Raw genomic sequence first — 23939 nt, forward strand, 5'->3', positions numbered from 1 at the left:
CAATAACTCACATCACGTGTTCGAAGTACGATTTGTACTAATATCTACACACAACAAAGGCCAGTGTGCGCGGAGTCCGAATATCTGCAATTATCCGATGTTGATGACTCGCATAAGCTGAGTGGGTTTCTGCCAGGGAGTGTTATTTTTACTACTCCGTTGGTTGCTAAACGGCCTGGGAACATACAACGAGAACACTACACCAGGTGATGTGAGTTATCGCTGTCGGTGGATCCCATAGAAAGGGTATGATCACAATGATTAGTCTCAGGTTTTAGTATCAGTCGTCTGATGATTGCAGTAGCATGAAACTTTTGAGTTATGACAAATCCAAACTGGCCATCTTTCTCATTTTCGTTTGAAACGCTCTGCACTTTGCCGACACGTGCCAAAATTTACTCCTTTGTGCGTACATCACATGCTCCTTTATGATCCCGAGGTTACAGTACTGTCACGCGCTGAAGAACGGAGAGCCGAAGAACGACCAGGCTAGAATTTCACCAAGCACAGCATACCAATGCATACACGGTGACTCAGCTGCGTATAGACAAGAGTACATAACCCCCCAGAGTGTGCAACGCCTGATCCAGCTCTGCATAGGGTCTTGGTCGAGCGGAATCGGATCTTTGCGTCATAATACCGTACACATCTGAGGGGAACCCGGGGAGTCGCGGGTACTCTTGGATCAAAAACAATGGTGCCCTGCCTCGAGACCGGCCTTGCGCTGGTGTGAAGTGTACGCATGACATCAGAAGATCCGATTCCGCTCGACCAAGACCCTACACAGAGCTGGATCGGCGTTGCACACTCTGGGGGGGGTTATGTACTCTTGGTATAGACTGTGAAGTACATGAAAATAATAACGGTCCGGGCTAGGAGGCTGACCCCTCAGTTCTTCGGCGACCGGTAGTACATGTACTGTAATGCTCGTCTTATCCACAGAGAACGTCACACTTCATACATTTCACAAGTCATGCACGTAATCGTTTGCGGACAAAACGGACCCTCTGTGCACTGGTATTCCAGACTGTTACATCAAGAATACATGACATCCGGAGTGTGCAGCTTGTAACTTTTTCTGCATGGGTGCCTGTCACGGCGAAATTATTGGATTACGTCGTAGTTGATGCATGTAAGCGGCGGGAAGTGATGCCGGTGTGTACAACTGAGCTGCAGTTGAACAGCCGGATATCTGCTGGATTCCTGCTTGTACGCACTATCCGTATCACTAAAATGATATAAATGCAGATTTCTTCGCCGTGACAGCGACCCATTCAAGCTGCACACTCTGGATTTCATGCAACCTTGCCAACGTGCACACATGCATCATGCAGTACAATTGACAATTGTACATATACACATGCATCATGACTGTACAATTGACAATTGTACAGTCATGTACGTATACAGTATGCATTCTAACCCAGCACACGGTTTCTCATCTGCTTCAAAGTTGTTTGATGAATGACGAAGTAAGCTAGTTATTGCAAGTATAGTGCAGTGATGATGATGATGCTCTCAACACTCAAGTCATGTGCAGCTCAACTACAGTTGAACATATTCGGATGGGTTGTTATGAAGTTGCTATGCAGTTACTATGGTAACTAGGTAAATTTTAAATCAATCATATCTGCGTATCTGCCCAGGCTATCAGATGCCAACACGGGCGAAAGTTATGCACCAGAGATGCTTTTCATGATAGAAGAAAAATAAGAAATGGTAGGAACACACGCGAGGTCTGGTTGCACTAAGCAACATCTTTAGCCCGAGCACTGCCTGCTTCGTACTGGCCCTGTTGGTGCTGGTGTACAGTTGCTTGTCAGGGTTGACGCTGGACTAAGGGAACACTGTCTTATTATGTCTGCCCAAGGCTTTATTCCCCCCGAATACAGCGACTGTATCAACAACAGCAGCCTCACAGGATCTCGGCTGCAATGCGCGACAGGGCTTCGGTAAAGGACGGAGTGCATGCCTTACCGATCGAGGGCGCAAGGTAAGCGTCTGCCGATCTGACTCCTTCTTGAAGCTGCAGGTCAAAACAAAGAGCATCCATGTAACTGTTAGGCTAGCAGCCGTAACTGAGTTAAGTCCTAACATACACGTGTATGATGTGTACTTTTAAATACTTATAAAACATAGAAGGATCAGAAAGTCTGCTTAGGTGTGACCGTGTCCGCACTTTGAAAAGGCATAAGTCTACAGTCATGATGTTAACCATTGCTCCGGGAAACACAGATTCAGAGAGGGAGTTGCGGCACGTATTCGAAATGGATCAAATCGAGGGCTTTGGTAAAGTTCCTCACAACTCGTAACACAGGAACTTTACGTTCGAAACAAATACACAGACATCTTGTCACAAACAACATGAAGATCGTCACTGTTTAACACAACAAGCAAGAGTACTTTCACACACTCTGTGAAAACGAGAGCAAGAGCGAGCAAGACTGAGAGTGAGTGAGTGAGTGAGAGAGAGAGAGAGAGAGAGAGAGAGAGAGAGAGAGAGAAAGAGAGAGGGAAAGAGAAAGAAAGAGAGAGAGAGAGAAACAGAGAAAGAGAGGGACAAGGCACATTGCAAATGCAACATGAAGGACGTACAGATTCATACGAGTTCTCTAGGTACGGCTCCAGGTCAATCTCCACAACATCATTGACGCTATTCAGCAGAGCAAGGGAATTGCTCACGGCGGGAACATAATGGCCACGCAGACACTGCAAACACATCACACAAACCGAGAAAAATACGCCTTGGGATGTGATGGCAGCATTAAAAAAAAAGGTTACGAACAGTAATCACACGCCACTTGTACATTCAGTGATCGGTAGTAGATGATCTACAGCTCAGCCTTTCTTCTGCTACATCATGCACTGAATTTGAGTTGATTGGTATCGAGAGATCTCCACAGCAGAAAGTTTAAGTTGAGCTTTCGGAATAAAAGTGTCTCAAAAAACTGGAGTGAATGACTACACGTTTCTATAAGCTGCTTTTTCGGATTGTTGGTATCAGGGCATGATTATGTGTGTCCTGTACATTAGCAGTAAAACCAGTTGGTTCCAGCTGGAGACTGACATGTGTTGTCTATTAGTGGAACCTAAACATGTACACATGATCAGTACTTCACTGACCTGCAGCTCCCATAGGCAGCTGTCTAATGCCCGGCACTTAGACAGGTCAGCTTCCGCAGGCAAGTACACATCGGATTCAACGCTAGTCTCCACCGCTGGCAGGAACTCTGCAGGACCAGGAAAGAACACCATACACACACGCACGCACGCACGCACGCACACACACACACACACGCACATGCACACACACACACACACGTACGCACCGAGGAATGAAAACATAAGAAAATTAAGAAGCAAGCATGAGACCATAGTGCGTACTACTCGAAGCGGTATGCACTTCGAACTCCAATTCGGAAGTTTAACCTGGTCAGTGGCTTATGCAACATGCTGTGCCGCGATCGCGGCAGTGGCATGCTTATCCAAAAGCAGCACAGACCAGTCATGATAATACTAAATATTATTGTTTTATTGTACAGTGGTCCCTCTATAATCCGGCACCATTTGTGCCACGAAAATCTGCTGGATTAGGGAGGGTGCTGGATTAACAAATCTGATTTACTGCTGCAATGTGCATGAAGAGGACATTTTGGCTACTGAAAATTGTGCTGGTTTATCGAGGGTGCTGGATTATAAAGTGCCGGATTAGAGAGGGACGACTGTATTACCACACGGGCATCAGTTGGCCCTGCATCAAGGGTGATAAGAAAGGGCAGCCGGGGAACAAAACCCACATCACATCACATTCTACTTATTCATGTTGTCTTCCTGAGCAATACATACACCAGGAGAATAATTACTACAGACACTTCCCAGCAGATACGGTGTAATCCCAGCAGATATGGTATAATCCCAGCAGATACGGTGTAATCCCAGCAGATACGGTGTAATCCCAGCAGATATGGTGTAATCCCAGCAGATACGGTGTAATCCCAGCAGATATGGTGTAATCCCAGCAGATATGGTGTAATCCCAGCAGATATGGTGTAATCCCAGCAGATATGGTGTAATCCCAGCAGGTATAGCAGGTAGGAGTGACGCGTCTTATCACAGACGGTGACGGTAGCCAACAGTCCACAACATATATGTACATGAGACAGTTCAGTGTAACGTCTTAAAAGGCACGATTCTCACCGCCGTTCTCGTCCAATAGCCGTTCTTGCGTTTTCCTGTGGACCAACACTTTACATGACGGGTGACGCTTGAGTAAGTTTGTGATCATAGCCACTGCTATCAAACAGCCTAATACAAAGATGGAGGAGGGACAGGTAGGCAGAGACAGACACATTTTAGAGAGCATGTACTGACACAGCCTAATACAAAGATGGAGGAGGGACAGGTAGGCAGAGACAGACACATTTTAGAGAGCATGTACTGACATGGATGCTTCCGGTTTAGGCACAGACACAGGATTGGGATTAGACAAGCAGCCTCACAAACGCTGCATGCATAATTATACTGATACAGTGTAATAGTAAAACATCACTCATTTTAGTCTTAACTTACTTACAACAGTGAATAAACTCTGCACGCGCTCTTCGCAGACACCATACACACGGCCAGAGCATGTTTTGTATTGATTGCCGCCTCAAGACTAACGGTCTAAAAACAGCTACCCTTCCACACATACACACACAACAGTGCACTAGCAAAAGTACATTTCACAGAACTAGCCCCTGACTGGGTCCTACTGTCACTTACCAGCTGGAGGTGCAGTTAGCGAGAGGCGTGACAGGCGTTTGGCGAACGCCGCCACCAAGTAGGCTGACAAGTGGCTGTCAGAACACGATACCAAAGTACAGCAACGATACAGAACACGGTGGCATAGTTTCAGGGATTCGCAGGTTTCCAGGGGTACGTTGCCACTTCCTAGCAGATTTTACATGCAGCTGCATCAGTATTGAACAGCCACTTCAATAGACTGTGTGCTGGATATTATCGGGATGTCATAAGCACGCATATTCAGCATGAAATAGGCATTGAGTGGATCTAGAAACAGTGCAACGTCCATTTCGTCCTACTGCTTAGTACATATGACTGTGTGTGTACACACATGATCATTGTGTGCCCGGTGTATTGCTGTTGCAGCAACACTGACAAATGAGCACACCTGCAAAAGAACCAAACCTACCTGGAACTAAGGAAGCGGTTAGCAAGACGAAAGAAGCGACTACAGTGTTTCTCGTAGAAGAGAGAAGGCTGCATAAGAGCATACAGTTTCTCGTAGAAGTCCGGATAGTCCCTGTGAGCACATAGGGTAGAGCAACATACACGTACAAGCACACACACACACACACACACGCACACACACACACACACACACACACACACACACACACATGCATCCATGAACGCACACACACACACACACACACACACACCACACACACACACGCACATACCGTAAGTACCATGGAGCATCCGGAGCATGAAAGAATGCACCGTCTGCTAGTACACTGGCTAGATACCTACCGGTGCCTTCCTTGATCGGAACGACTTTGGAAAATCCAGAAGGAAAGATTTGAGATTCATGCCACATGTCCTTCCACTATTGATAGCTGTGAAATGATGCTACCAATGGCAACCCACAGCATGTCTACAGTTCAAACAGATATTAGTTTCGAGATTTCCAGGCTTTCCATGGGTGCAATTTAATGTGTTGAGAGAGTACTGGACGAGAAAGCAGTCAAAGTAAGTTAGCAGAACACGTGCCATCAGAAAACAAATACACCCCCCCCCCCCCCCCCCACACACACATGCACATCATTTCACGGGGTGCTGCCACTCACAGGTGGTGCTTGTTTATGAGAAGAAAGAGACCGTTCAGTGCCAGCAAACTCACTGCACCACCTGAACAACATGAAAAACAAAACAAAAAATCACAGATCCCGAACACCAGGCAAAATCAATAACAAAACATGGAAAGTAACATGGCATAGCAGTCGTTTGAGTCTGCTATGTTCTAAGGCTCTGCCTATGACATTGAGCACTCTCTGCAGCTCAGGGATCAACGGATTTGTGAAAGTATTATTGGAATATTCTAGTCTCACTGCAAGAACGTGAGACAATCGCTCATAGCGCAAACACACGGGGACAAGTGTGATACTGAAGATGATGCAGACTACACACGCAGCATGAAATCAGCCATGGCAGTAGAGTCTTTCTTGCATGGGTGAGGGAGGGAGGCACATTACCTGCATCGTAAGCATCCGTCAGGAAGTCTATGAGTAGTTTGGGGTTGAGCATGTGAGGCATGACGTTGGTGTGTATGTTGTTCAGAACACGCACAAGAACGCTGGATGGTAACTGCGTAAACATCAAACAAACATATGGACACGTGGATGTACTTCAAGTAAGCATCAAAGCATTAAAGCACACACGCACGCACCAGGAGTGAAGGAGTCCGGGGCCAGCCTGCAATATAACCCTCATTCCGGGTTTTCGCGTCGGGGCAGGGTAGAATATCTATATTCTCCTTTGGCACGAGCTACGTTGCTAAACCCTTGCAAGAAGTGCTCAATGCCACGAGGGCAGCGCCAAAAACACAAGTTAGCAACGGGACTAGGCTGAACTAAGCTGTACTATACTGCACCATAATTTGTGACTAGAGCATCGCTGGTCTATAGCGAGGGTCCCTGGTTCGACCTCTGGGGTGGCAGTCATCTTTCTTCAGACTTGTTCCATTTTCATTCCATCAAACTGATGAATATCTAATGCACTAGCTACTAGTTTGTGTGGGAGGGCTGCGTTCCAATAGCCTTTATAGTTTCACAGGAAGCGTGGGTTTAAAGAAAATGTTCAACGGTCACTGCTGGGATGAAGACTATACCATAGCTTGGTGGTTAGAGCATTGCTAGCCTATAGCAAAGGTCCCTCCCTGGTTTGAGTCCCAGCGGTGGAAGTCACAATTTTTCTTTTCTTTTTCCTGTTGCAACTGGCTCAGCATTATGAATAATAACGGACTCTTGATTATTTTACCACCTATCTGTGATATAAAATACGCAACTGCAGGTCTTATGCATGAATACACAGCAAAATATGCCTGGGCCCCGGAAGTGCACAATCGAGGTTGAAACACGCCTGAAATTGCTCACCACACCATCTGGTGTAGGACCGACTTACCGGTAAACGAAGGAAAGACAGCCACGCTGAGCTGAACACACGCCGATGTGCCTGAGAGCGTACAGGAGAAACAAGCAAGGTGACGACATACATGAACATGCTGACTTATTATTATTGAATGCAGATGGAGAATGTTACTTCAGGGTGCTGAAATTGAGAAATATCTTCAGGAAAGTCTTCCCACCTCTCTTTTCCAAACAATCGCATGGCGGCGCGTCACGATAATAATGAACTACAGCGTACTGTACTTTGAAACACCCCTGTGTTGTTACACATAAATGGTTCATACTGAGACGAGAGAAGAACAGTTTCAAAAAGACGTACCGCTATGCTGGCCGGATCGCCGTACAGTTCCTTCCTCCGTCTCTCCTCTGCACCCTCTGCAGACTTGGCCTTCTTGCGAGGTGGCTCAGATGCTGCATTTTCTGGAGAAGAGCAGTGCAGAAAGCAAACAACACAAGCTAAGTACAGTACTGTTGGTCGCCGAAGAACTGGGGGGGGGGGGGGGGGTCAGCCTCCTAGCCTAGACCGTTCTTATTTTCATGTGTTACAGTCTATGCACAGTTGAGCCACCGTGTATACATTGGTATGCTGTGCTTGGTGAAATCCTAGCCCGGTCGATCTTCGGCGCTCCGTTCCTCGGCGCCCGACAGAACTGTAGGTACGGCCTCCAGCATGGAACAGCCGGACGGTTTGTGACGAGCACATCACTCAACTGCTGATCGTCTTGTGCTGGCGGGTGGACTACACACGGGTGCAGATGCCACTCAGTGAACTCCCAACACTGTGCCACACTGAACACTGCTTGTGAAGCGGTGCGTTCCTCATCACCACTGCCACCATCTGGTAAACAGACAGTATTCCACTGGAGGGGCACACTAGTTCTACATTACACATGAATAACAGTGCACACATACGCACAGACACAGAGTCCTACAAGGAAATAGATCTCAGCCAGGCTTACCTTCATCAACAATGAACGATGTGATCTGACATTCCATTCTTGGCATGGCAATCGCCTTGAGGATGCCAAAGCAATTGCCAACAAAACATGGCGTGGAGGACTGTTTAAGGAGCATGAAGAGAGAGAAAGACGGACAGAGAGAGAGAGAGAGAGAGAGAGAGAGAGAGAGAGAGAGAGAGAGAGAGAGAGAGAGAGAGAGAGAGAGAGAGAGAGAGAGAGAGAGAGAGAGGGGTACCTCAATTGGGGTTCGAGCCGCACAATGCACGGTTGCAAGTGGAGTCAAACGGCCTGGATTTCATGGTTTTTCCAAAAGCAGTGAGTTTGGAGCAAAACCTGGCCGAAATCCTATTCTTTTTAGGGCTTGCTTTTTGGAGAAATAGACTTCAGAAACATAATTGGAAGAGGATTCCATAGGGGTTGCAGAAAAATTCTGAAAAAAACTCAAAGTTTGACCCAGTTATGGCCAAAAGCTAGAAGTCCATCTTTTTATGAATGGACTACAGTGGAGATTGGATATAACGACCTTGGGTTTAACGACAAATCGCGTTTAGCGGCAAATTGCTGATGCCCAAGTCCTTTCTGTACATCATAGATCGGGTATAACGACCTCGAAAATAGCGACAGATCGTATTTACTGACACTTTTTTGGTGCCCGAAGACCTGAAAATGCATCGAATATACAGTCGACCTACCCTTATAACGATATTTGCGTCAGACCAGAAAATATTGTTATAAGGGTAATATTGTTATAAGGGTAACGGGTTCATTTCATACATGTACGTCATAATGCATGATTTTTGTTCATATTTTACACTCTTCATAGGATAAAAAACTGAGGTACGTGCGCATTATATACACCGCAAGGTGCCCAATGGTGCCCCCATTGTATTTCAATATGTCTCAGCGCCTTATCAAGTGAGGCTTGCCTTACCTGGATAGTGGGCTCTATAATTCCCTGCTAGATATTGTTATAAAATGGAAAATGTCGATTGGTCATCCCATTTTATATCGTTATAGGGGTAATATCGTTATAGCAATATTGTTATAGAGGTAAGCCATTGTATACAAAAGTCAATGGAGTGATTTGGTTTGGCAGAAAAATATCGTCATAAAGGTAATATCGTTATAGAGGTTATCGTTATAAGGGTAGGTCGACTGTAACGACTTTCCTCTTGTACCAGGCGGAGTGGCATGCCTGGGACTTGTCCGGACCTCTGGGTCACTCCACGCCTGCTGGTCATTGCACACAGTGCAGCGGTGTAGTTGCCTATGCATGACTTTTGGCTTGAACTATGCATGCAAGACACATGCGCATGCACATACACATCTGAAATCCATACTAGTATGCATTATATTATGCACACACATATCTGCAATACATTTCTGTCATTTTGATATACATATTGCAGTACTAAATGTGAAGATCGGGTTTAGTGACAGATCGAATATAGCGACATTTAGTTTTCTCCCGAAGGAGTGTCGAAATATCCAATCCCCACTGTATAGGGTTCTCCAACCCAAACAGTACGCGTGTAAACATGAAGGGCCACAGGCACTAACAACCATCAAAAGGAAATGCACAGGGTGATGGGTATTGCTGCCACAGCTCACCTTGCCCTCCGACTTCTCACGCATAATCATTCTGGTGAAAAGAACCACAAGAGGCACAGCAACATGATCAGTGAGTCATCCAGCAGTGCACAGAATCCAACCACAGGAGTGAGATCAGAAGAATGAAGTTACGAGTAGGCCCATGAAAACTTATGATTATAACGGGTAAGCTATAGTGCTGTTGGACACAAGCTGAATAGTGTACTCCCCCCCCCCCCCCTCCCCTCCCCCTCCCCCTGTGCCTACTCCTCCCCACTTTTGGTGAACTGAAGTGTCGCTAAAGCCGAGACCTCAGGTCGGCGGAGATGCTCCAGTTTCACCACCACAGTTGCGTCTGCAACCGCCTCTATCGTGCAGTACCGTATTTTCCGGAGTATAGTGCGCACTTTAGATGTGCTATTTTAGGCCCTAAATCGCAGGTGCGCACTATGCTCCGAATATGAAATGCATGTACTTCAATGAAGATTGAAGTGCGCACCCCCAATGAAGATTGGGGGTGCGCACTATACTCCGGAAAATACGGTATTCTGTTCTCGAGGTTCGTGGTTTCTCGTAAAAAAAAGAAAAAAGAAAAAAGACATCTGTCAAATGTGTACCAGTACATGATAACTAGTGTGCATAGCTGGGGTGTGCATGCAACTAGTAGTACTAATAATATTAGAGGACTAAGCCAAGAGTCCATTTGCTCATGACACGAGATAGCAAACAAACTCACTCCATAGTCTTCAGCAGGGAGAAGCGAAAGTCGTCCAGCTCCAGGAACTTCACCACACTGCTCAACGCCACGGCAGTATTGGCCGTTGTGTCGAGAAGTGACACGAGCACACGCCGCAGAGTATAGACAGCAAACTGATATTGGCGCTGTGGCTGCTGTAGAGCCTTGGATTTGCGCTTCTTTGGTCGTGATCTGGCTGTTGTCTCTGCTTTGACTAGCTCGCACAGAGCGCCGGCCGCTGCTTGCTAAAGATTGGGGCAAACATGGGAAGGCACACGCGGCAAAGGACAGGCTTATATCCTGATTCCAATGCCCACCGAATTACAATCATCAATATAGAATAGCCACAAACAATCCCACCCACGTTCTCCTATATACACGTGTACACACGTATAAAATTACGTGCACACGCACACACCGATGCAAACACATACATGTACTAGCATACACAATAACCTGTGCGGAAGAGGTCCGGAACACTGCCGTGAAGGCGACACACAACTCCACAGTCCACACTATTTCAGCCTCACCTGCACGTCATCATTCTCATGCAGCATCAGCCGTTGGAGCCTGTCCAGCCCGGTTGAGTAAAGCTGCCTTAAACGTGCAGCATTCTTTTCTTCCGCAGTTAGCGAAGACTCTACAGACACACCACCACAACACAAACTGTAAGAACAAGAGGAGAAATGGGGTACTAGTAGATCAGCATCTACCCTCCCCCCCCCCCCCCAACAATACAGAGTCAGAGCTACACAAAGCAAAACACTGCTAGTCGGACAATGCTACTGCTCACGCACTGGAGTAGACTACACATGATGTGACCTACCGCTGATAGAGTCGTCCGCTCTCAGATACACCTTGCTGCCAGGGCCCGTGGTCAGTGTCAACAAGTGGCTGAACACATCACGCAGACAGGTCACGCTGCACTGGACCACTTCACAATCCTCGCTCTGTAGCCATCACATGGAAACCAAGAGCAAGAGTTCAGAGCCAAAGCAAAATCAGGAGGATCAACAGTGGAGACCGTACTTAGCCCTTATCCAGACAGCCAGCCATTAAAAAAATCGACCATAATAGAGAGGTTCCGGGGTACGATTTTCCGTGCCAAAATCCGTATGGGCGCTACGGATTTTTTCCAGGCGTGCTCCATACGATTTTTCGCCACGGAGAATCCGTGTGGACTGGCTTTCATACGAACCATGTTTCATATGGAGATTTTGCGTCATCGGGTGCAGAAAGATTTTTCGCGTACAAATTTGGTACGAGAAACATCGATTTTCCGCGGGAAGTTTTGATTTTGGTACAAATTTTCAAAATAAAAAGGCATAGCGCGGGAATGTGACGTGTTTGCGATCGTAACCTAGGCAATGACGGCAAACACATTTTTTTCGTACTCCGGAACATTTCACTGCTCGAAAACGACGTATGAAAATCCGTAGCGCCTCTACGGATTTTGGCACGAAAAAACGTACTCCGGAACCTTCCTAATAGGTTGACAGGTTTACCAGATTGCAACCCAATCATTTTGCCTGCAATTTACACTATTTTGGTGTCAAAGGAAGCAGTGAACACCCACCTTTCCTTATTGGGCAACTTTAGCGACTGGATAAGGGCCGGGTTCCACTGCGGCTCCGCGGCTCTGCTGCTCCGTGGCACTTGGCTGCATGCAGCGGAGCAGCGCGGTTCCACGGACACTCGCCATTCGCGATACCGCGGTCGTGCTCCACACTTTTTGATGACGTTTCACCTGCCTGTGCGCGCGCGCGAAATCAAAAAAATCTTCGTGTTCTGGCCTGCGCAACGAATTAAAATTTGAATTTTAAAATTCTGGCGTACAAAACAATGCAAAGTACGGGAAACAGGTCGAGCCGCGACCGCGGCTCGCAGTTTTTGGTCAAGAATCGTAGCAAAAGCTCGCGGTGAGCTGCGGACTCGCTGCTCCAGCTCGAGCCGCGGTCACTATGGTAATGATGACGTTTCAAGCCGCGAAAGACGAGCAGCGGAGCCGCAGTGGAACCCGGCCCTAAGGGTTAACAATGAAAATATGCTCGCCTTAGGCTGCAACCACACTAGGTACAAAACTGCGTAAACGCAACTTTTCTGCTTATGTCGTCAAGGAAACGCGCGCGAAACGCAACACGTGCTGCATTTCTTTTCAGCAATCCTGGTATCCCTGTAGAAAGCAACTTTTCGCCTTTTCCTTGGGTTTCGGTTCTTCATACGGGTAGATGTTTCTTGTTGAGGCTTGCACTGAGTCTGTGTCGGTAGTAGACGGCTTCCTTGTCAGTTCCTTGCCAGTTTGTAGTGTTTGGGATTTCATCTGCCAGTGCGTTCAGTATAATTTCCGGACACTCCTGTTGCCTGCTGCTGATTCCGAGATGCCACGCAACCATTTCACTGACGATCTAGAAAAGACACTCATGGAGCTTTGGGCAGCGCATCAGAAGACAAAACAGGGCCAAATGACGAAATGGAGCATCAGGGAGAAGGAGATGACCGAGACCTTGAACGTGTATGCCAAGGAGCTCTACGGTGAGGGTGTGAATGTTTTTTTTAAACCAAAAAACGTACACAACAAAGTTGACAATTTAAAATCCAAGGCGCGCAAATTCTATAAAAAGTATAAGAAGTCGCAGGAGACTGGTTCCGCTGCCCCAGATCCGGGCAGTGACGATGCTTACGACCTGGAGATGGCCTACGTTTGCTGGGGAAATTTCCGGACGTGGCACTCCCTGTTCGGGCAGATGCCTGGATACAGTCCACTTGTTTCGATAAACACAGCTTCTCTCCAGGCCGCTTCCAACTCTGATCCTGCGACAACAACACACAGTAGCAGCGCTGCCATCCCTAGAACGTCGTCATCTTCACCACCCAGCTCCAGCACACCTGGCTCAACTACTGCCAGCGCGTCAACAGTGACCCGGCCACCACTGAGAGCTGATGACTGTGACGATGACAGTCTTGATGCTCTTCTTCTAGCTAGTCACTCAAGCTCGCCACTGTGTCCTGCGACACCATCCACCGCAGGGACGGTATCTGCCGACAGTACTCCTGTAACGTACACATGCACACATGCTCGACGGAACAAGCGGCCATCATCGCATGTTACAGCATCAGCATTGGAGCATGCAGGTGACGAGAACGACAGCGAGGACAATGATTCTGCTGCTGCTCTAGATCCTACGCAGGCTGTTGGGCAGGCCACGAACAAGCGTAGGAAGAAGAAGCACACAGCCGGAGACCAGTCCAGTCCTGTCGCTGACACTTTGATTGCTGGCATTGGCAGCATTCATAGGGAGCAGCAACAGAGCACGCAGACATTCCTCAGTGGATTGATGATGCAGCAGCAGCAGACTCACTCCACAAACCTCATGCAGAGCCAGATACTGTTTTTGAGAGAGTTGTTTGGGCAGCCCTCTTCATCACTACAAGTTACGCTGTACTTTTTCTTTCCTATAAAATCATCCTTGGCTCTCCATCCCAGTCTATTATGCAGCTACTTGTTTCCTTTTCCCATGCTTCATCTCCTCCCCTCTACAGTCCCCCATTTTTTTGCTATAATTTATGTAGGAGACGTCTATGATAACTATTGATAAGCATCCATTTGCTTTTGGAGAATCCTTTAAATAAATACGCAACAACAACAACAACTGTACAAGTATTGACTTCGCGCTGTAGTTTATCACGCTGTACTTTACCGCACTGTACATCACACTGTACTTTATCGCGCTGTAGTTTTTTTCCATAAGTAAACAGTAACACGCACCTGGCAATATGGCGGTAAATACTAGCCGGATAGTAATTATACAACAAGAAGAAAGGAGGCAAAAATGGCTCTGAATACAGTTTATCGGGCCGTACTTTTTTTGCCCTGAAAATCACAGCGCCTTACTTTTTTTTGCACTGAGTTGCTAGCGCTGTACTTTACCGCGCTGATATTCCTGGCGCTGTGAAGTCAGGCGCTGAAGTGGCAAGTCACCGGTAGAGCGAGGGTTCGTTGCAACTCAAGTTTACGCTAACGTTACCACCAGGCAAAGTCAAATTGGGGGAAATGGGTTCTTGTTATAATTTTATTGCGAAGGAAAGTAAGTGAAGTGATAAGAGGTGGTAGAAACGATCAGCTGGGGTGGGTATCACTGTGTTGGTCTTACTATTGCGCGAGTATGATAGTACGTGTAATAGGAACTATGTTGTCAGTGTGGGGAACGACGTGGGCCGGAGTATGCATGTGGTGGGGAGTTTGGAAGTCCTAGGGAACGTGTTCCATTACAGAAAATTGGTTCTCCTGTCACAGTGTCAGGATAAACATGTAACACTACATACCTCACTGAGCTTCAGTATCTCCACAATATTGTCTGATTTAGTCGAGCTGGTCAACAGATTCTCTGAAATCTTGCGTAGACGGTCCATCATAGCATTCTCACCACGCGTCGGGATCAAGGCAGGATTATAAAGAACGAGATTCTTCCCTTTTTATTCTTTAGGGCTCAAGAAAGAAGAAGATGACCTGATATTGTACAATCTCAGCACAGCATCTACTCTTATTCGGGCAGCAAATGACAAAACACAGTCATTAGGGACGTTTAGCAATGCGAAAATTCGAACTTTTGGTGGTGGCGATATTTCGCGAAAATCTATTTCGAAAAAGAAAACTTGCGAGGTTTAGCAATGCGAAACGACTTTTTCTCGAAGCTATTTGAATCTTATACAGTTGTAGTACCGTACCGTATATGCAGCTCAGTCTCAAGCAGGAGGCTATAAAATTACTACTCCCTGTAGTGAAATGCGTACCGAGAAAAGAGAAAGTTACTTTCGCAAATCACTGCAACTGTTACTTCGCGTCCAAGTTTTCGAAGTTAGTTTCGACCTTTGTTTCTGTACTCATTCCCAGACTCGAATTTTCTTTCGAACTTTCGCGTTGCTAAACATCCTTATTGTAATGCTTCTGCCTTCTTCGATTTTTCAATCCGCGATATTCATGTTAAAACAAAATGGCGTCACGATTTATTGAAAGTGCAGTTGGTGGTACGAGTGTTCAAAACCATTTGAACTTCATACTGTTCGTCTTCTTTTTGACATGCTCTCTTTCCATCGTCCTTAGCTTTTGTTTGTTGTGAGCTGTTTTGGCTTTCTCCTGTACCTCTGGGGGATGCCAAGTGATGGTTTTGAGAGGCTGGTGATGGCTGTGAGCGAGAGTTTGCCGATCGGCGTCGTCCTCGCTGTAGCGATGAAAATACTAGTTACTACGCACCTGGCAGATATCACAACACGTCGGAGCGTCCAGGAGCAAAGGAATCTTGGGTTTTCACTGGAATCTAGTTCCTCCAGCATCGTGTAGCCCACCGTCGGAGAATGGCGGTCCAGAAAGGTCGAACCTGGTCTTCTGCAGCACCTCGCAGTCCTGCGAGGCACACCGTGTACGCCTGCCATGTATTGTACAAATAAAACTCATGCAGTAGTGGACTCTACAGTGATGAGTCTCAGCCTGTATGCTGCAAAAGACACAGGAAATGTGACTGGTGTCTGTACACTCAGTGACTGGACGCCAACACCCCAGTCTTCTCCTGCAGGATCTATTTGACATTGACATTATGCAGTAGGTCGGCATTGACCTGGTTTGGCAGCTATCGTAATAGTATCTGCCTGGTTGGATGTAGCAGGTTGGCGTTTGCTCGTCGTCCAGTCCGGAATTTTCTTGTAACTCACGGTGGAGTACGCGCAGGGTTTGTGATCATCCCTGTTCACTTCAATATTATCAAACACAACGTCCCCAAGATGAGTCATCTTATCCTAAGTACTGAATTTGCTGACAATATTGCACCACACTTGTCACAACCTACCGCCACTGCTGGCGGTGGCGACTGGTTCGTCAATGGCGGTGACCAGGCTGACTGACTAGCTTCGAGACAGCAGCCTCGTTGTCAACCCCGCGACAGCCTAAAGGTTGATTTTATCGATCCAGCCTCAGCGCCATATTGACGATGCCCTAGTGACTGTGTGTCATGGATTGCCTTGCCATCAGCGGTCATTGCCGTCCACCTTGGTGCAGCCCTCAACAACTGGCTCAGCCCATGGGAGTCTCAAGTGGACAAAGTTGTTGCCAAAGTAGCTCAGAAGATTGGTGCATCGTGGTGTAGGTGAGCACATAACTAGGACTTCCCAGCGCCTATTTGTCCAGGCTGCGATACTATGTGACATGCTGTACTGCACATTCTTTTCAGCACTGCAAGGCCGGCAGCTGGACCGACTGCAGGGGCCGCGCACATGCAGGCCGCCTGTTGCCAGTGCAGCATTCTGGAACGTTCCTTCCTTCTGAGATCCGTGGAATAATAACTTTCTTTGCTTCAAAGCAAGTTGCTCACCTTTCTGTTGTGCTCCCAGTGTCCTTACAACAATAACCTACAGCAATGTTTTATTTTCCTTTCCATTCCCCAACCAATGAATACTACAATGTCGATTCTATTTCTGAATACTTTAGTGTGTGCCCGCGCACGCACGTGTGTGTGTGTGTATACCTCACTCGCCACTCGAAGTTCTGTTCCCCATTACTGGAACACTGCCTGTTCTTTCATGACCTGCCATCATCTGCGGATGGGCATTCAATGATTATATATTGTGTGTGTGTGTGTGTGTGTGTGTGTGTGTGTGTTTCATTTAGAATCAGATCCGCTATCGTTGCTATAAGAGAAAATCTGTGGGTTCACATCCAGTGCATTTGTAGATTTGCGTGCTTTTCTCGCCATGGGCGCATACATGGGACATTGTGTGTGTGTGTGCGTCTGTGTGTATGGGGGATATTGTCTGTATCGGCTTTTGGTACTAATGTTCAGGTCTGTGCATGCATGTGTGAACATGAAATTGTTCGGTTCTGTGCATGCTATTGCTATGTTGTATATTATTGTATGTATGTGTGCATTTCCACGAACAGTGTAGATGAGCGTGGAGAGTGCATTCATCCCTCATCAACCACTTCCCCTTGGGCTTACGAGAGTTTTTTCTGCGTATCTCTCATTTTTGTTTGTTTCTCTCTGATACTGTATTGATGCCGGTACCTGTACCTCGATGTGTTCCTCTATCTGCAGTCGCCTTTATCCTTCGGTCAAGTTAACGTTTATTGTGCTCTATTTACCGTGCGAATCAAAATAAACAATAATAACACAAGTCATGCTAGAGTGACGACATGTGCGTGTAGTAGGGTTGATGCGATGGGACGTTATAATTAGGTGGAACAGAACACACATTGGGCAGATTGATTGGGCATCATTGATTGTGCTCAGTCTAAACAGTGAACATAATAATTATCTCCAGTGACAGACTGTAGCGGCTAGCCTCCAATAGGTAGCTGGCACTAGTCGCTACTGCTTGTTTGACAGGTGCCGCCAGAACCCCTGTTGTGTCATGCTATAGATGCACATGCCCTATTCTGGGGCATACTGAGGTACTTTGATTTTGTTGACTGCATGTAGACAGCATCCAATAGTAGTACTCGTAGACCTTGGCTCTTTGTAGGTCAACCACCATCGCATGGATCGATCGGTGACTATGCACTTGGAGGTTGGAATAGCCCGCGCTGAACAGATCTTGCCATGGCCCAGGGAGTGAACTCGCTTACTCGACTATCCCGGTTTTAGTTAACCAGCATGAGTGGTGCAATTTGTCCATAACATGTTGCGAGCTCACAGTTGTTTGGGCAGGTTTGAGCTGCACCACGAAACAAACGGCGAAATAACGGCGTGACTGTAGAGCAAGGAAGCGGCGAGACGGCACTTCCAGGACGAGACAGGCAGTAGAGATGTGTTCACAGCACGAGCAACCACTCAAACCCTGCCGGTACTCCACAGTTACAAGAAAATGTCGGACTGGACGACGCGCCAATGCAAACCTGCTACATCCACCCAGGCAGATAGCTGCCAAACCAGGCCAATGTCGACCCACTGCATACCGGTATGTCAATGTCAAACAGATCCTGCAGGAGAAGACTGGGATGATATTGGCGTCCAGTGTACGGACACCAGTCACATTTCCTGCGTCTTTTGCAGCATACAGGATAGACTCATCACTATAAAGTCCACTACTTCGTGATTTTTATTTGGAGAATACATGACAGGCGTATTCAGTGTGCCTCGCAGGACTGCGAGATGCTGCAGAAGACCAGGTTCGACCTTTCTGGACGGCCATTCACCGACGGTGGGCTACACGATGCTGGAGGAACTAGATTCCAGTGAAAACCCAAGATTCCTTTGCTCCTGGACGCTCCGACGTGTTGTGATATCTGCCAGGTGCGTAGTAACTAGTATTTTCATCGCTATAGCGAGGACGACGCCGATCGGCAAACTCTCGCTCACAGCCATCACCAGCCTCTCAAAACCATCACTTGGCATCCCCCAGAGGTATAGGAGAAAGCCAAAACAGCTCACAACAAACAAAAGCTAAGGACGATGGAAAGAGAGCATGTCAAAAAGAAGACGAACAGTATGAAGTTCAAAATTAATGGTTTTGAACACTCGTACCACCAACTATACCACTTTCAATAAATCGTGACGCCATTTTGTTTTAACACGCATACGGTCCATTCATCAAAACAATCATGCTGTTTTTGAAAAAAATATCGACAGACAGAATATTTTTGCCCGCACGCTTCGTAAACTCGAGCCCAGCTACGTTTCCTTGGTTACAAATCCTCAGGCTTTGTCCAAATGAAATCCGGCCTCTGTTGTGACGTAACCCAATGACATGTCGTAGACTCGTACTGATCGTACACACTGTACAGTCTTCTTCATTTTCTAGTACATGTAGCTGGATTTCATTTGCCACGACACAAGAGGGGTTTACATGTACATGATTGTATAATGGACTCTTGATTATTTATCAAGAGTAGGGGAGGGTGTTTCAAATAGGACATATGTCGCCATAATCCCTTGGGGGTTATATCCTCTTGTTATTATTATGGCCAAGACTAAGGGGGTGATTATATGTGCAGCTCCAGCCCGGGCTGGTCGACAGGCGGGCCAGCCCGCCTCCGACGGGATCTCGGGGTTGTACACAAATCCACACAAAACCTGTGGTGCGTTTACATGGCAAGCGGGCTGGCCCGGCGAGGCGGGATCCCGCCTCGAGGCACCCGGGATCCCGGCTAGGCGGGCCAGAAAAAGCACATATAAACAGACCAGCCCGGGCCAGAGTTGTATTATTATGGTATCGACACTGCGTTCATACTACAAAATAGGTGCTTTTACCTCTTGAGGGAAGTTATAAAGAGGATTCCCGATATTGTCTTGAAAATCTAGGAAGCTTTTTGTACAGCAACAAGAAGGACGTGCAATGAGCACTGTTTATTTGTCGACATGCATCATGATTTACATTAAAATGGAAGGGGTACTACTTGCAAAATACTTTGATATGGACAGCTAAAAATGTGAAAAACAGGAAAAAGAAACGAGGTGATACAACACACCAAACATGTGTCACAGCGCGAAAAGAAATCAGCAGAAGAATACATTGTGTGAGAAAAAAAGTTTTTAGGTTTATAACCTGAGTATGGCTTGCAGCCCTGCGTCTCAGCCCGGGGCAGCACATTACAGTCGTAGTGTGTTTGCTGCATACTCACAACGGGCTGGCGTGTGCTCAGCGCATATAACTCACTGCGGGCTGGCGACCAGCCCGGCCTTGCACATGTAAACACCCTTGGCGGGCAGGCCCGCTCGCTCCAGCCCGGGCTGGAGTTGCACAAAGGCCCCTAAGAGTACATAACGACGTGTTGAATGCACTCTTGTTATGAATATGATGGATGACCCAAAGGCGATCATCGGGTACCTAAATCAAGGTACATGTACTATAGTCATACATGTGAGAGTGTAGCATCAGGGGTAAATAACCATACTTGATTGAATCAGGAGTATTACCGGTACGCAAATACAGCAGCAATAACAATGTACTTATATTTTTATATTTATATTTATTTCACTCAACTCGTGGTTCATGACCAATTGGCACGCAAAGTGCGAGAGAGGGGTGATAGCCAACCACGGCAAGAAAAGAAAAGAAAAGAATATAGAAAAAGAGAAGAAAGAAGGATAGACAAGAATACAGCAATGAGATCCTATCGTACTACATTATGCGATCGGAGTGCATTTTTAAAGCTGGAAAGACATTTTGATGTCTTAACATGCTGGGGAAGTTGCAGCCAAAGGCTGTAGGACAAAAACAGAGGAGAGCTGGTAAATGCGGCTGAATTAGCACAGGGAAGTGAGACTTGAAGGGAATGCATGTCACCTAATTCACATTTATTAGTTACTGTACTCCTAAACCTTATCAGGTACTAAGCATGCAGGGAGTCGTACAAATGTGGGAATGCCCTATTAAAAATGTAATAAATAAATAGTAATAAGTAAATTGAGTACTGAAATTAATAAGAGTAATGAAATTGTTACGACTCCCGGGTACCAAGGCTCGACCACCCCGTGCCACTTTTATAGGGAACACCCTCGTACTGTACTTTACTTGCAGGTACCAAGAGTACATGATGTACTCTTGCAGGCACATGTACATAGAAAGGGGAAGAGAAGTGATGTATCGTGTTATTATGCATACTTGAGGACGAGTGTCACACAACAACAATAAAACCCTAAACAGTACACCACAGGTATGCATTAGGACTCATCGTTGCATCCCGTACTGAACATCGAGATTTATTATGACACAGCATCGTCGGTAGTCTGGCTCGTTATCATGGTTATTCGATACAGAGGGGTCGTCCACAAATATCGATGTTTTTTTTAGAGAAGATATTCGTTCGTTTGGAGGGGGGGGGGGAGGGGTTTGGGCCCTGTTCGTCTCGTCTTTGAGAAAAATTATATCGAACTCTATCTATGGACGGGCACTATTCGAACATGTAGTTTATGACCTACACAAAGTGAAAGTCAACCTCGTGAGCATAGCCATGGCAAGGTTGTGCGACCGTGGCAACATAAACCTACATGTACATGCAGGTGTATGGTGAAATTAGAGTTGCAGCTGGTCACGTTTCATGAGGAAATTGAACTTCATTAAAAAATATCGATCCTTTGCATAAACACGTGTATGTTCATTTCTGGGGAGAAATGAAAAAAATATCGATATTTACAGACTCTCTATTTATTAAAAATTGAAACTTGATGCATGACCCCATGTAGTGGAACGTGCCAGGCAACACAGAATAAAGAAACCGGGACATTGACAGCCGCTGAAGAACACCCCATTGACAGCAAATTGCAAGAAAAAGGAGTGCAAAGCAACTGCAAGACACCCCATCGCCGTATGCTGTCAACTACCAAACATAGATGCATACAATCTCAGGCCGTTCACTTACTTCAACTTGACAAACGCTGGCATTTCAACACTCCACACTTGCCACAAAACAAAGAGCCAAAAGAGTTCGCTTTTCTTGTGATTTTTCAGACGAGGTAACACAAGTGCGTGGGTACAGATCCACTGAGATGGAAACGCCAGCACTCTCTTATGCATGCGCTCATGTACCCACACACACGAACACACACTCACGCACGCACACACACACATGACCAAAGTGATCAGCAAGCGTATACAAGGGCAGAACTAACAATTGAATAATACACGAGCATAAATTATGTTTTGGATGCGAGCTTGATGCAAACAAAAAAAGTGAAGAAAAATAAAAGCAGAAAAGAATGATGGTCTCCAGCGTTGCGACTGTTCAATAATTTGTCTGGTTAAACTCCTCGAAATGTACGTTGGACTCTGTTGTCTCGGGAGGTGTGAGGTTGACAGGTTCACTGGTGAAGTCCTCGTCAAAGTACTGTGTATCTGTTGCGGATGTGATGTTGGGCCTGAAAGGCGGGTCGACCTTGCGGTCGTACAGCTGTTTGAAGTCGATTGCACCGTAGAACTCATGCGACATGATGTCCTCGGCATCCTTGCTGCCGCCGCCAAGACGGTTGTTGGGATCCTTGATGAGCAGACCACTGAGTAAAGAGCGTGCCAGCTCGGAGATGCGCGCCGGGAACTTGACCTCCTCCATCAGGATGAGCTCGAACAGCACCTCGTGGTCGCGGTTGTAGAACGGCAATCGGCCGCACATCATCTCGTACATAACAACACCAAGACCCCACCAGTCCACAGCACGTCCGTAGTCGTTGTCCTCGAGTACTTCCGGTGCTAGGTACTCAGGCGTGCCGCAGAATGTTTTCGTGGTGGCACCATACGTGATCTCTTCCTTGCACAGACCAAAGTCTGTGATTTTGATATGGCCCTCGCTGTCCAATAGAAGATTCTCCAGTTTCAAGTCACGATAGACGATGCCCAGCTCGTGCAGGTACTTGATGGCCAGAGTGATCTCAGCACCATAAAATCGAGTTCGCTCCTCAGTAAACACTCGCTCTCTGGACAAGTGGAAGAACAGCTCACCACCATTGACATACTCCATGACGAAGCACAGTCGTTCCTTGGTCTGGAACGAGTACCTTAGAGACGTCAGGAACGGATGGCTGGCAGACTGAAGGACACGATTCTCAGTCATCGTGTGAGCTACTTCATCCTTGGCGACGATCACTTCTTTCTTCAAGATCTTGATGGCAAACACTTCACCAGTATGCTTATCCTTGCCGAGCATGACTTTGCCGAACGTACCCTTACCCAAGACCTTCAGCATCTCGAAATCATCGATGGTGCGCTCACCCTCGATATCCTTACCAACCGGTGGGGGTTGATCTCCCTCCAAATCCGTAATGGCAGCAGCAGTTTTTTTTATACATTCCATCCATAGGTCACGCTCATCAGGCGTATCGACACAGAACGTCCGCTCCACGAACGTGGTCCACTGCAGACATCGAATAATGAAAGCATTCTTTTTCGTCTTGTCTGACTTCATCAGCTGGCATTTTGCGACAGTGAAGTTGTTGAGAGGCTCATCTCCGGGGCCGGGTTTCGTTTTGTAACCATGGAAAGTTCCATCGCTTCTCAGCTGAAACCATCGAGGCCGCCAATTCTTGATGTATTCACCTCTCTTCTGCAGCCATCCCTCTTTCACCACGGTTGGCTGGGCCATCTTTCAGGCCCCGACCACTACATGGACCAAGTTAAAAGTTTGCGAACCAGCAAAAACGGCGACGACAAACAAGCCACTTCCCCGTCACTACCAAAATCATAGACCTGGCGCATGCGCACATCAGTTGCCATAGAAGCAAGGCACGCCCGTTTTGGCGTGTTCTACAAGCTTCTACAGTAGTCAGTACAGTGAATCTACAGGCATATGACTGTGTTGTTGTACGTATGTGAAACTCGTGCAGAGCAGTTGTACAGCGTTCGAAGTACTGAGTAGTTAGTTCACATCTTTGCTTTTATTTCCTCCCTTTTCTGTTGGTGGGATCACTTTGTGGCAACAGCGGTTTTCGAAATCGTACCATAATTCTAGTACATAAGTATGTCGACAGAGTGGCTGTTGTAAAACCT

General features: G+C 46.8%; 2 protein-coding genes across 2 annotated transcripts; both read right to left on the reverse strand.

Annotated features, from left to right (window-relative positions):
* Window positions 1-1432: 1432 nt before the first annotated feature.
* Window positions 1433-15060, reverse strand: LOC135804805 (nucleolar complex protein 4 homolog). Its single transcript, XM_065318762.1, has 16 exons — window positions 14799-15060; window positions 11302-11425; window positions 11006-11115; window positions 10476-10720; window positions 9761-9791; window positions 8150-8249; window positions 7510-7610; window positions 7186-7236; window positions 6258-6369; window positions 5853-5913; window positions 5195-5305; window positions 4765-4838; window positions 4198-4305; window positions 3124-3230; window positions 2596-2709; window positions 1433-2026 (listed from the first exon to the last, which is right to left on the reverse strand). Exons 1-16 carry the CDS (start codon window positions 14886-14888, stop codon window positions 1916-1918), a joined length of 1650 nt encoding a protein of 549 aa, XP_065174834.1. The 5' UTR covers window positions 14889-15060; the 3' UTR covers window positions 1433-1915.
* A 6827-nt stretch (window positions 15061-21887) lies between these two features.
* Window positions 21888-23627, reverse strand: LOC135804808 (RAC-gamma serine/threonine-protein kinase-like). Its single transcript, XM_065318768.1, has one exon. The coding sequence runs from the start codon at window positions 23533-23535 to the stop codon at window positions 22186-22188; it is 1350 nt and encodes a 449-aa protein (XP_065174840.1). The 5' UTR covers window positions 23536-23627; the 3' UTR covers window positions 21888-22185.
* Between the last annotated feature and the right edge of the window lie 312 nt (window positions 23628-23939).

This window comes from Sycon ciliatum, chromosome 1 (assembly GCF_964019385.1).
Source record: "Sycon ciliatum chromosome 1, ocSycCili1.1, whole genome shotgun sequence".
NCBI classification, from domain to species: Eukaryota; Metazoa; Porifera; class Calcarea; order Leucosolenida; family Sycettidae; genus Sycon; species Sycon ciliatum.

Excerpts from the sequence above, each read along its gene's own strand:
- LOC135804805 (XM_065318762.1), bottom strand. The coding sequence starts at position 14,888 with ATGATGGACCGTCTACGCAAGATTTCAGAGAATCTGTTGACCAGCTCG. Across the intron at positions 4,839-5,194 it reads AACCGCTTCCTTAGTTCCAG|CCACTTGTCAGCCTACTTGG; the intron begins GTAGGTTTGGTT and ends GTGTTCTGACAG. Across the intron at positions 3,231-4,197 it reads GCTATTGGACGAGAACGGCG|AGTTCCTGCCAGCGGTGGAG; the intron begins GTGAGAATCGTG and ends CTGGTCCTGCAG.
- LOC135804808 (XM_065318768.1), bottom strand. The coding sequence starts at position 23,535 with ATGGCCCAGCCAACCGTGGTGAAAGAGGGATGGCTGCAGAAGAGAGGT.